This window comes from Castor canadensis, chromosome 11, assembly GCF_047511655.1.
Source record: "Castor canadensis chromosome 11, mCasCan1.hap1v2, whole genome shotgun sequence".
Lineage (NCBI taxonomy): Eukaryota > Metazoa > Chordata > Mammalia > Rodentia > Castoridae > Castor > Castor canadensis.
This window is the reverse complement of record NC_133396.1, coordinates 109902983-109914528: the sequence shown is the minus strand read 5'-3', so window position 1 is coordinate 109914528 and position 11546 is coordinate 109902983. Positions and strand designations below refer to the sequence as shown.

Sequence of the window (11546 nt, the reverse complement as noted above, 5' to 3'; positions counted from 1 at the left end):
CTCCAAGGAAGTGAACAACTTTCCCCAACCCCTTACATCACAATCCACCTTTTGGTTCTAGAGTTCTCGCTGCCCAAGACCCCTAGGATTTTTAGCTCAGCCCCTGGGGCTGCCGAGCGCCCCCCGCCCCCGCGCAGGGAGAGAACTTAGGGGAGGGGCGTGGCACGAGCCTCGCCTCAGAGCGCCCCAGCTGGCCTCAGTTCAAACGACCGGGTGGGCGGGTCGGTGGAGAACGGAAGGGAGGGAGAGAAGATAGGAGCCCCGGCCCGCTCCCAACCCCACGCCTCCCAGCCCCATGGTCCCCGCCGCCGGCGTGCTGCCCTGGGCCCTGCTGCTCAGTCTGGGGCCCTGGGCGGCGGGGGCCGAAGGTCCTACCCCGACGGGGATGCAGCGGACCAGCTTACGCTTGGGGGCCCCAGCCCGCAGCCGGAGCACAGATGGCCCCTCCCGGACCAGTCGTCCGAGGAAGTCGAAGGTTACTCTGGAGGATGAGAATGATGCCCTGGCCACCGCTGACCGCCTGGCAGGCCCAGCAGCTGCCGAGCTCTTGGCCACAGTGACAGGAATCAGCCGGTCGTCTTTGGCCAGCTACAGCGATGACAACGATGAGGATGGGTCTTTGGAAGAGGGGGTCGTGATTGATGCCAGAAAGAATACCAGCCCTGGGACTCCCAGTACAATAGGAGTTTCCAGCACCGGGAGAGTCATAGCCAATAAGCAAGAACCAGAAATCAGGCTGACCACAAGCCTGCCATCTCCCCTTCCAAAGTCTACCAGGGACCTGCTGAGCTCCGAGACCACCCTGACCTCGTGGTCGTGGCCATCAGCTGGGTCCACCCCCAGTAGTGGGTGGCCATCACCTTCACCCAAAGCCATGCCACCTCCCGAGGATCTGCGGGTGGTGCTTCTGCCCTGGGGCCCTTGGCACTGCCACTGCAAGTCAGGCACCATGAGCCGGAGCCGGGCTGGGAAGCTACAGGGCTTATCTGGGCGCCTTCGAGTTGGAGCACTGAACCAACTCCGCACAGAGCACCGGCCTTGCACCTACCGGCAGTGTCCCTGCAACCGGCATCGGGAGGAGTGCCCCCTGGACTCAAGTCTCTGTTCTGAAACCAGCTGCAGCTCTACGACCACCACCACCACCACCTGGACCACCACCACTCCACACATGCCCCCCATCCACCTAAGACGCAGACCCAGCCTACCACCTCCCAGCCCCAGCCCAGCTCTTGCTTTTTGGAAAAGGGTCAGGATTGGCCTGGAGGATATCTGGAATAGTCTCTCTTCAGTGTTCACAGAGATGCAACCAGTAAGTGTTTTGTTGACGAATCTGAGAAGTGCTAATATCCCAAATCTATTGCTACACCAGCCAGTGTGCTTGCATGAACTGTTACTGTCTTACTTGGTTTTGATCCATAGCATGCATTGGTTATTCACATTATTGTTGGCCACTGATTGTACCAGTTTCTTGTTTGTAAGATGGTTCTCTGCATGTTGCTTAGGCTGACCTGAACTCCAGAGCTCAGGAGATCCTCCTGCCTCAGCTTCCAAAGGAGCTGGGAATGCAGGCATGGACTACCATGCCCCACTGTCTGTTTCTATTTTATTTTTTTTTGGTGAGAATGAAGTTTGAATTCAGGACCTAATGCTTGCAAAGCAGGTGCTCTACCGCTTGAGCCATTTTGCTCTGGTTATTTTGGAGATGGGGATCTCATGAACTCTTTGCTCAGGCTGGCCTGGAACTGCAATCCTCCCAGTCTGAGCCAAGTAGCTAGGATTACAGAAGTGAGACACCAGCACTCTACTGCTTATATTTCTTGAACTGCTGTTTATTAGGCAACATATCTTATTAGTTGTTAGATGATAATTGATCAGATAGTTAAGACTGTAAATACCTAAAGACTTTTATATGTTTATATGGTACTGGAGTTTGAACTCAAGGGTCTTGTGCTTGCTAGGCAGGTACTCTACCACTTGAGTCAGGTCCCCAGTCCTTTTTTGTTATTTTTTGGAGTATTGCCTTTTGCCAGAGCTGACCTCAGACTACTGTCTTCCTACCTATGTCATCTGGCTTGGTTAAGATAGAGAGGTCTTGCTAACCTTTTACCCTGACAGCCTCAAACTGCAATCTTACCGATCTCCACCTCCCATGTAGCTGGGATTATAGGCAAGAACTTCCATGCCTTGCTCACATAAAGACTTCTTAATGTATAGAGAATGGATTGGCGGGCTGGTGAAGGGGCTCAAGCAATAACAGTGCCTGCCTAGCAAGCATGAGACCCTGATTTCAAACCCTAATACTGAAGAGAAAAAAAAAAAAACAACAACAAATATCCCCATCGTCCAGATTTGCATTTTGGGCAGGTGGATTGGCTCAGACAATAGAGTGCCTGCCTAATAAGAGAATGGATTGGAAGATACTAACCAATTGTTTTTTTTTCCCCTTGCAGTACTGGGGTTTGAACTCAGGGTCTTATGCTTGCTAGGCAGGGGCTCTACAACTTGAGCCACTCCATCAGCTTTCCAATTAATTTTTTGAGACAGGGTCTCACTATATAGCCCTGGCTTACCTCAAACACTGTGCAGACCAGGCTGGCCTCAAACTCTTAAGGCTGTGGACCACCATACCCAGCCAATTAAGCTTTCAACTTCATGCAGTTTAACAGTAACTGAGGTCTCACTATGGGCACTTTACTTGGATCAGTTCTCATAACGTTTTGAGGTTATTCTCATTTTACAAGTGGAGAAATGGGTTTCCAAAGTTAGCAAATCTTGTAGTGGTAGAGGCACACATTGAAGCCAGGTTTGACACCAGTGCCCATGCTCTTACCTAACCCCAATTCCCAAGGGTTTTCCTGGGGATTCTTTCCAGCAACTTCAAAATTCTCAAGGAAGGAAAGTCCTCTGCTTTACCATATCAAAGGTTCTGATTGACCTGATAAAGTAGTCTCAATTGCTAGGAACAATAGGGAGGGGGGGAAAGACAATAAACAAAAGGGTATTCTTGGTGATTTTGCTGGCTTCTGGTTTTGTCTTTCTCCTTGTGTGTCCAATACTTTTTTCCTTTTTTGGTGGTACTAGGGTTTGAACTCAGGGCCTTACACTTGCTAAGCAGGAGCTCTACCACTTAAGCTACTCTGCCAGCCACTTTTTGTGTTGAGTATTCTCAAGGTATTTGCCTGGACTGGCCTTGAACTGCCATCCTCCTCATCTCTGCCTCCCAAGTAGTTAGGATTATAGGTGTGAGCCATTAGCGCCTGGCTCCAATATGACTTTGAATATAAAAATGAAGCATAAAGAAGGAGGGAGGGCAGTAGGGATGAAGGAATGAGGGTTTGAGGAAGGGAGGATAAAGCAAGGAAAGGATAAGAATGTAGATGTGGTTGTAATTTCCCCTTTTCTCTATTTTTTTTCCCCCATACCCAGACAGACAGAACCCGGAGGTAATGGCCACTTCACCTACAAGAGGAGGTGTCAGCATCTCAACCTCTTCCTTCCCTTTCTATCCCTCACCCACTATATTTTTAGTACAGAAAAACAAAACTGAAAAAAAAATTATCATTTGGTTGGTGTCTATTTTTTTTTTTTTGTATGTGTGTGTGAATGTGTTTGGAGCCAGGGATCGAACTTAGGGCTTTGTATATGCTAGGCAAGCACTCTATCACTGAGCCACACCCCCAGCACCTAGTCTTGTGACTTTTTACAGAAGTATTTGAGGGAGGAGAGTCCATAGATCTCTTCTGTCCTAAAACTGAACTTCATAGCCATCAGCCTCTGGCTTGTTCTCCTGTGTTCCTCAAGATAAAATGACACTGATTTTCATCCCCAAGTCTGTTTTAAAAACAAGTAGCCCTTGAAAGATGATGGTGATTTCTCCTTGCCTTCTCAATGCTTGGTGCTATCTCTGGAAAAGGCAATGTTGGTACAAAATTCTATCTCAACCACTTTGAAAATGTTATTTTCATCAGTCTTATCTATCTTTTGATCCAATGCATACTTGTAGTGATTACTCTACAACTATTTTGCTTATTATTTTTATTTGAAAAAAGTATTTAAAAGTCCAACAATTTTTAATATAAATTATGACTCTCAAACCCATTCTTATCACTTTATTGGTAAAGTGATGCTAGCATACACATTAGAAAAGGTAGCTCAAGGAAAGAGAGCACCAAAGAGAAGACTGTGTCCAAAGAATAGGTATTAGGATGAGGCTAAAGAGCGAGTCCTCTATCTTTCTACCCTATCTTATCACCAGTCTAATCCTTAGGCTATTGTACTCATTTAGGCCAGAAAGGTAGGCTTTCAGAGTAACTAAATTGGGAATGATGAATCTGTATGACCAATCTTAGACCCTGAAAAACTGCAGGAAATACACTGAAATTTGAAAAAATTAGAACCTCAGTCACTGTAGATGGAGAAAAACTGGATGGATGGTATGATCAGTAGAGTGGATATCATTTCTCACAGTCCTGATTCCACTACTATAAAACAGGCCTTCTGTGACAGAGCTAAGGAGACCCCCCCAACTTTGCCTTGCAGCAGGTAGGAACTCATCTGTCTTGTTCTGCCTTCCTAATTACCCTACAAGGAAAGGATCAGAACAAAACACCTGAGAAAACTGAAAGTGCCTAAAGACCCTGCTCCTACATTACTTTCTCACTAAAAGCACTCTCCAACCAAGGGGGAGTGGGATGTGGTCTTCAGGCAAAACTCCCTGAGTCTTTTATTTGTGTCTGGTTCTGGGACTAGGGCACAGAAATAGAACTTAGAATTTGGGGGAGGATAATTAAGATGTCTTTACTGCTTTTCTCTCTCCTTTATCCAATCCCAACATATCCTGTTCATGTCTCCAGACTGTAGGAACCCCTCTTCAACAGTAAGGCCATCAGAGAGACTTGAAACCATGCAAGCACAAACAATACACTGAATGAAGATTATGTGCAGGACTACTTTATAAGAGGTCCTAGTTCATCCATGGCTCAAGCTTAAGATGAATAACCGGTTAGATGAGGGTAAGCTGGGGTGGGGGGATCAATTAAAAGAAACATGTCTTCACTCTGTAGAGCTGTGGTTATCAACTGTGGGCGATTTAATCCTTGGGAGACATTTGGCAATTTCCTTGGGAGACATTTGGCAATTTCTAGAGACATTTTTGGGTTGACATAACTAGAGTGGCCAGGGATGCCACTAAAATCTTATGCACAGACCAGCCCTCAATTACAAAGAATTATCCAGCCCAAACTGTCATAACTGTCTCAGTTGAAAAGTCTTGTTCTGGAGCCTCTCCTTGCTCCCATTCTATAAGGATCTTATGACTCCTATACTCAGATGATTGTTTTCAACCTGTTTATCTCACTACTGTCTCATCCTCAATAATCAGGAAGTCCACCTTGAGACAGAACTCCTAGTTTTGCTGCATTTATTCAGATCTCTCTTCCTCTTCTTACCTGGGACAGCAGGGAGGTTGGCAGAGGGTAGGCCAGGTCTCCCAAGTCTTAAATAGAATATTGTCAGGTTAAGAGTCCCCTCTTAACTCTTATTCAGTAGGAAACAATAAGGTTCTTAACAGGGATGGGGTTAAGGGCAGAGGTAGTAGCAGGATGGGGGTAATTAAAAGAACTCTTCTTAAATTAAATTTTTAATTAAAAAAAAAAAAAAGGAACGTTGCTGGAAGCCAGTAATGCTACAGAAACATAGGATTAGAGGCCTAACTAGTGAAAGACTCTGGTATTAGCAGAGAGCCACTGAAGGGCTGTGAGCTTAAGATCTCAAATCTAAAGAGAAAGAGTAGACTAGGTAGTTGTTACCCTCTCAGCCCCCTGACATCTGCTTTAGTTCATTCCATAAGGAAAGACAAGGGTCAGGAGGTAGGGAGCTTCTCAGCAAAGCCGGCTTCAACTTTGATAACCTCACCCACCCGCCCCATTTAAGGAGTTCCAGGTTAAAAGTTTAAAAACAGTTGGCACCCAGACCATCATTCAGGAGAAAGGAACACATTCCTTGTTCCCATTGAACTCCTAGCTCAGATCTAGAGTGTCCAGGGATTCAGCTGAGCTCCTCTGGCCAACCAGTAGTCACTTGGTCAGTCCTGCTGCCTTGACCCCATCTCCAGGAGGGGCAACAGCCAGAGGAAGTAGAGGGAGTCCAGCCCCCCACACCTTCTGAGGCACTGTTAGGCAGATAGGGAAAAGAGGGGCCCTTGGGACACTGGTTCTATGAGAGATCTGATGGGGGCAGCATTTCTTCTGGGCTGGACACAGAAAGGGGGCTTCAAGATGACAGAACCTGAATTAAAAAAAAAAAATGTTTTTTAAAAGAATGAAGATTTGCCTCAAAAGAAAACCAAGGCCATAGGGAGAAGGCCCCACATAGTGCAGATTTTTAACTGTATGCACAGCGTGCCCTTTTCTCAGTTTCTATCTGTCTATATAATCCCCTCTCTCGGCCTTCAGGAAGGATCCTGCATCTTGAATTTTCCATTCTTAAGTCTGTCCTCCCCCACTTATTTCCCATTCTTGCTCAAGAGGATCAGGGTTCTGTAGCAGGGCACTAGAATGTGTCAGTATGAGTGTGAAGTATTGATGGATTTCTGTAATCACTCACCATTCCTAAGGGAGCTACAAGCCCCTAGAATTGCTCCATGGCCTGTCTCGGTTTCCCTTGGATCTCATCTGCTCCTGAACTGCTCCTGTCTGTTGAAAAGCACATGTGAGACACATTCCTAAGTATTCCTATTCCATAAAGAGTCTACCCTGTGCCCTCCAGGGCAGTGGTTTACCTTGTCTCATTGACAATAATATGAATCTGAAAAGTTTCAAACTATTGTTCCTCCCAGGGAAGTCTCAATGCCTCACATTGGCCTTCATGGAGATGAGGTAAAATGAGTTTCATGAGATCACCGCACAAAAAAACTCTTCCATATATACGTGAACTTTGTAACCAGTATAAGAACTTCATCACCATTTCTAGATCTATTTTCCTTGCTTTGGGAATGGAAATGCATTACGGACATTATTTAGGACAGAGGTGCGTACACATTTTCATGTCCCACACTTTGAGCCACAAAATGATTTACTGTGGCACTGATTTGGCAGTCCTTAATTAGGAGAAAGGAAGATTATCATTTTTTTAAAAAGCCCTCCAACTATAAAGACACACATATCTTCTACCCTAATGAATATGCTAATTATAAAGATGAATGAACCAGGATCCTAGATACTAGAGACCTAAAATAGCAGGTCTCAGGTTTACACAACTGGTAACGAAGACTAGAATCTCATATTCTTGCTTCCCCATCAAGTATTTTTTAATGTTCCTTACCTGACCTTTTAAAAAGGGTTATAGTTACAGACCAACCCCCATATCAACCTTTCTCCATTTTCTCATTACCATGGCAAGTCCATCTCCAGCCCCCATCTCCCCAGAGCCGATGTGAGTCAGGTGGACAAAATTCATTGGTTCCCCAATCATGGTCCGGTCAATCCGTCTCCTCTTCTTTTTCTGCTTGAAGAAGATGAGAAGTCATGTCTGCAGCCCCTCTCCTCCAGTCACAGAGGAGAAAGGATAAAGAGTCTTAAAAATCACTAAGGGAAGAGCTAAGGGTCTGGTGGGAAGAAGGGATGTGGCATTGTAATAGGAAAACCACTAAGGTATAAAAGACAATGCTGGAATAACATAAACACAAAGATGAGACCAGAGTGGTAAGGACAGTGGCCTGCACAGTGAAGTGAATACTGCACAAAGAAAGGACAGCAAAATCACCTCTGACCGATGAAGAAACAATGGGGAAAACTGACAGGTCTTAAGTTCCACTTACAAACCTGGCCCACCTCAGAATGGACAGAACCAGAGGTGACAACTAGGACTATGCATCTCTTCCATCACACAGTCCCTTTATTGCACGTGTACAACTGCCTGGCCACAGAAACTTCCCTACAGAGAGGGAGAAGTTTGCTTTTCAGAAAGCAGCCATCCTAGATGGTGTAACCACAACACCTGGTAACTAATTTTTGTGAATGCTGGGGTGAGGGTGGGGGAGGGGAGACTCACCGGCTGGGGTTTCTCTACCACACAGCAGCCCAGTTTGTGCCAAAATTCACTCATATTCCCTGATGGTTCCAGCTTCAGTCCTCTGCCAGAGGCCCCCGAGGGCTCTTGCTCTGGTGTTTTGACCCACCACTCCTCGCTCTCGCCAGGTGTAACAGCACGTTGGGTTCACTCAGCTGGATGGGTCTAGAAAGTGAAATCCTCAGGACCCTTAGCTGAGCAGTGAAGGTCAGCGTCTCAGACTCCCAAGAGATAAACAGGGCCAGACAGAGGGGCAGGCAGGCAGGCACAGGTTATGTTGTCCTCAGATTTGGAACCCTGGATTAGCAGAAAGAAAGAAATTAATGAGAGATCCCCCCCCACAGACACCAAGCCCCAGAATCCTTCGGATAAGCCCTATATTTTCCCAGTTCTCCCGGAGAGGCCCTATTCCCACACACTCCAACACTAATCTTTTCCAAATGTAGGAACTTCACAGTTTGACTCTCACAAAAAGGAACAGAACCAAAAGGAGACCAACGGGTTAAAGAGCAGTGACTACTGCACCAAGGGAGAGGAACGAGACCACAAGGGTGAGAGGAAGGGAGGGGGCTAAAGGACAATGTCAGAAATGAGCAAAGTGTGGGGTGCTACAAGCTCCAGCACCCTTCTCCTTGGGCAGAAGGGGAGGGACATTTAAGTGACTGAAGAGGAAATAGTGGTTTTTTGTTCTCACAAACAAGGCCTCCGCCCTGTCCCTCCCTTTTTTCCTTACCTCACCTTGAACACCTGAATTTAAGAACAATAGGCCCTGCCACCTAGCAGGCTGGATCTCAAGAAAAAGATTCTTTCTATAGTGAGGAACTTCTTCCTTTGTCAGTTCATTGCCCTTGTTTTTCCTCATTTCCCTCAGCTGAGCTCCAACCCCTCCCAGAATCCATTTAGCAGTTCCTTTAATATCTGACCTTGAGATCCTTCCTGAAAGCTGTGTACAGTCTGTGCCCTGTATTGCTGCATTCCTGTGTGTACCTGTTCGCACCATGCAGCACAGACATAGCTCCATGTCTTGTATATCTGTGCAGATGTACAGGTGCATGCCCTGAGTATCTTTCTGTCCCATTAGGAGTAGTTCTGCAGCCTTCTCCACCCTTTTCACATGTCCTGTCATGCAGTTCTGCTCTGCCTCATATCCTATGGGGCCCAGGCCTCCTTCCCTCCTCCCCTCATGCTGTGACCTGTTCTCTCCTCCCTCCTCACCACTCCACCCGCAAGCTTCACCAGCCAACCACACACAAGGAACTTTCCAGTAGTACTAGTGTCCAAGGAAGAACTTCCTCCCTTTGCAGTACTACCAGCCAGGGGTAGGGCCCATATGATTTTCCTCTGTTCTATACTTCCCTGTCCTACACTATAGGCAACCTTGAAGATTCCAACTTGGAACGCTGGGGCTCTGGTACCCTAGACTGACCTAAAAACTGAGTTTATTTTGTTTTTTAGCAGCCTGGAGATGAGATTATACAAATACTGAAATACAGCTTCTAGAGGAGGAAAAAGCTCAAGAGTCTAGGCTTTCTCTCACTTCCCTTCCCACCCCTGGAAGGGAGGAGTAATCAGGGCGGAAGTCAGAACACAGCTGTTCAGAGAGGGGAGCTGTGGTCAGTGGGGAAGTCAATCAGTCACAGGGTTTGTCATGGTAGTGGCAGGTGGTAAGGGTTGGGGGGAAATGGAGGTGGTAAGGGTTGGGGGGAAATGGAGAAAACAATGAAGAATTAGAGGAAACCCCCAACACCACCAGACTGAGACTGGACTTGCCTCAACAAGTCCCCAACACCACCAGACTGAGACTGGACTTGCCCACCCTTACTCAAAGCTGAGTGGACAGAGGTGGATGATGCTGGAAGTGGGGGAAGAGGGAGAGGGAAAGGGGCAGTGGAGGGAACAAGGACGTTTCTGTTTCCTTTCCAAGGACCTGACCAGAGCTGGGTGGAGGGAAAGTATGTGTGGGACTTGGCATGAAATGTTCAATGATGATGAGAAGTGAACAGGAAATTCCATTCCCTAGGACATTAGGGTCTCTGAAACTTGGGGGTAGGGTCAGAGTGTGAAGAAGACAGGACAGGGACAATGCAGTAGCAACAAGGGTTGGTGGGAATGGGAACAAAGAAAAGGAATGAGAGATTGGCTGTCACTCTCTAGGTTGAGGAGTAATGAAGTTCTGAGCTGTTAAACTGAGGAGGAAAAGATGCCTAAATCCACTACCCACTTATTTCAATTCCACAGTGAATGGGAAGAGGCTGGGAAAACAGGAGGGATCAAGGATTAGACCGCATAAGGTCACATACTGACAGCCAAGTAGCACTGAGAACTAGTCCTTCAGTTAAGAAAAGTGAAATAAGGAACTGGGAACGACAGCCCCCAAGCCACCACCACCATCACCAAGGTCACACTAGGCCTTAAGAATGTCCAAGCTGTTGGGGGGCAAGCTGGACTGGGGTGGGAGGAAGGATGTACAGAGGTAGCTCCCCGGTCCTGTGGTAGACCCAAACCGGTTTTCCCGGTCCCGCTCCCTCCCGCCCCAAGGCCTCCAACCCGCTGCCTGACAAGCCTTCACAAGAAACAGCTGGAAAGAAAGAGAAAGAGAATTTAAAATGGAGTGGGCAATTCTGGCTAAAAGCCCAGGGATGCAGCTGGTCCCTGTGTAGAGACCCCACGGCATGGAGGGCTTTTTGAGGGACCCTGGAGAGAAGTCGACCCCATATTTCAACTAAGTGACATTTGCCCAAACACTAACTAGCCCTTCCCCTCCAAAGGTCTTGGCGGGGGGCTGGGTATGGGGGGGGCTTAATAAGAAACAGAACGAGGACCTAAACTTCCCCTCCCCCAGTATCTCCATCTATCACATACACTCTGATTCTGTCCCCCACCCACCCAGAAATTCTCTACTTCTCCCAACGCTGAACTAGGACTGGGACCTCTGTGAATCTTTCGGACTGTGTCACTGTTCTCCGTGGCTCAGTGTGACTGAGACCTTGCCGGCCCCAGCTCCACTTCATTTTGTCTGGCACAAGACACCCCTGAGGTTAGTGGTACTCGTCGAAGAGCCCGTCTGTTCCCACCTTCCCCCGACGCTCCAGTCCCTTCCTTCCCGTCCACGCCTCAGCGGCCTTGGCCTGCGAACCGGTCCGCCCCGGTCTCCGCGGAGTGCAACCCTTTCCCCCCGACCCAGCATCGCGGCGGCCCCTCCTCACCCTCCCCACCCCCAGCATCCGGTGCGTCTCCGCCTGGCCCCGCGGGCGGGGCGAGCGGCCGCGCCGGGGGACCCAGTCCGCGGTCTCACCTGCTCTTCTCGGGCATCGAGGCGCCCAGCCACAGCTGGTGGGGGGCTCCCGCCAGGGGCCGGCCGGTACGGGTTCGCGGGAGCGCTCCTCCGCGCGGTGGGGAGCAGAGGGCGGACCGGCAGAGGTGGGGCTGGCAGAGGGCGGAAACGGCGGCGACGCGATTACGAAACCCGTCCGTCTTGG

At 48.2% G+C, this 11546-nt stretch overlaps 2 protein-coding genes across 2 annotated transcripts; one reads left to right on the top strand and one right to left on the bottom strand.

Annotated features, from left to right (window-relative positions):
* Positions 1–134: 134 nt before the first annotated feature.
* C11H1orf56 (chromosome 11 C1orf56 homolog) lies at positions 135–5658 on the top strand. Its single transcript, XM_020155824.2, has 2 exons — positions 135–1309; positions 3427–5658. Exons 1-2 carry the CDS (start codon positions 296–298, stop codon positions 3445–3447), a joined length of 1035 nt encoding a protein of 344 aa, XP_020011413.1. The 5' UTR covers positions 135–295; the 3' UTR covers positions 3448–5658.
* Positions 4021–11514, bottom strand: Cdc42se1 (CDC42 small effector 1). The gene is made up of 5 exons (XM_020155832.2): positions 11363–11514; positions 8050–8364; positions 7390–7500; positions 6604–6692; positions 4021–6285 (listed from the first exon to the last, which is right to left on the bottom strand). Exons 2-4 carry the CDS (start codon positions 8101–8103, stop codon positions 6618–6620), a joined length of 240 nt encoding a protein of 79 aa, XP_020011421.1. The 5' UTR covers positions 8104–8364; positions 11363–11514; the 3' UTR covers positions 4021–6285; positions 6604–6617.
* Between the last annotated feature and the right edge of the window lie 32 nt (positions 11515–11546).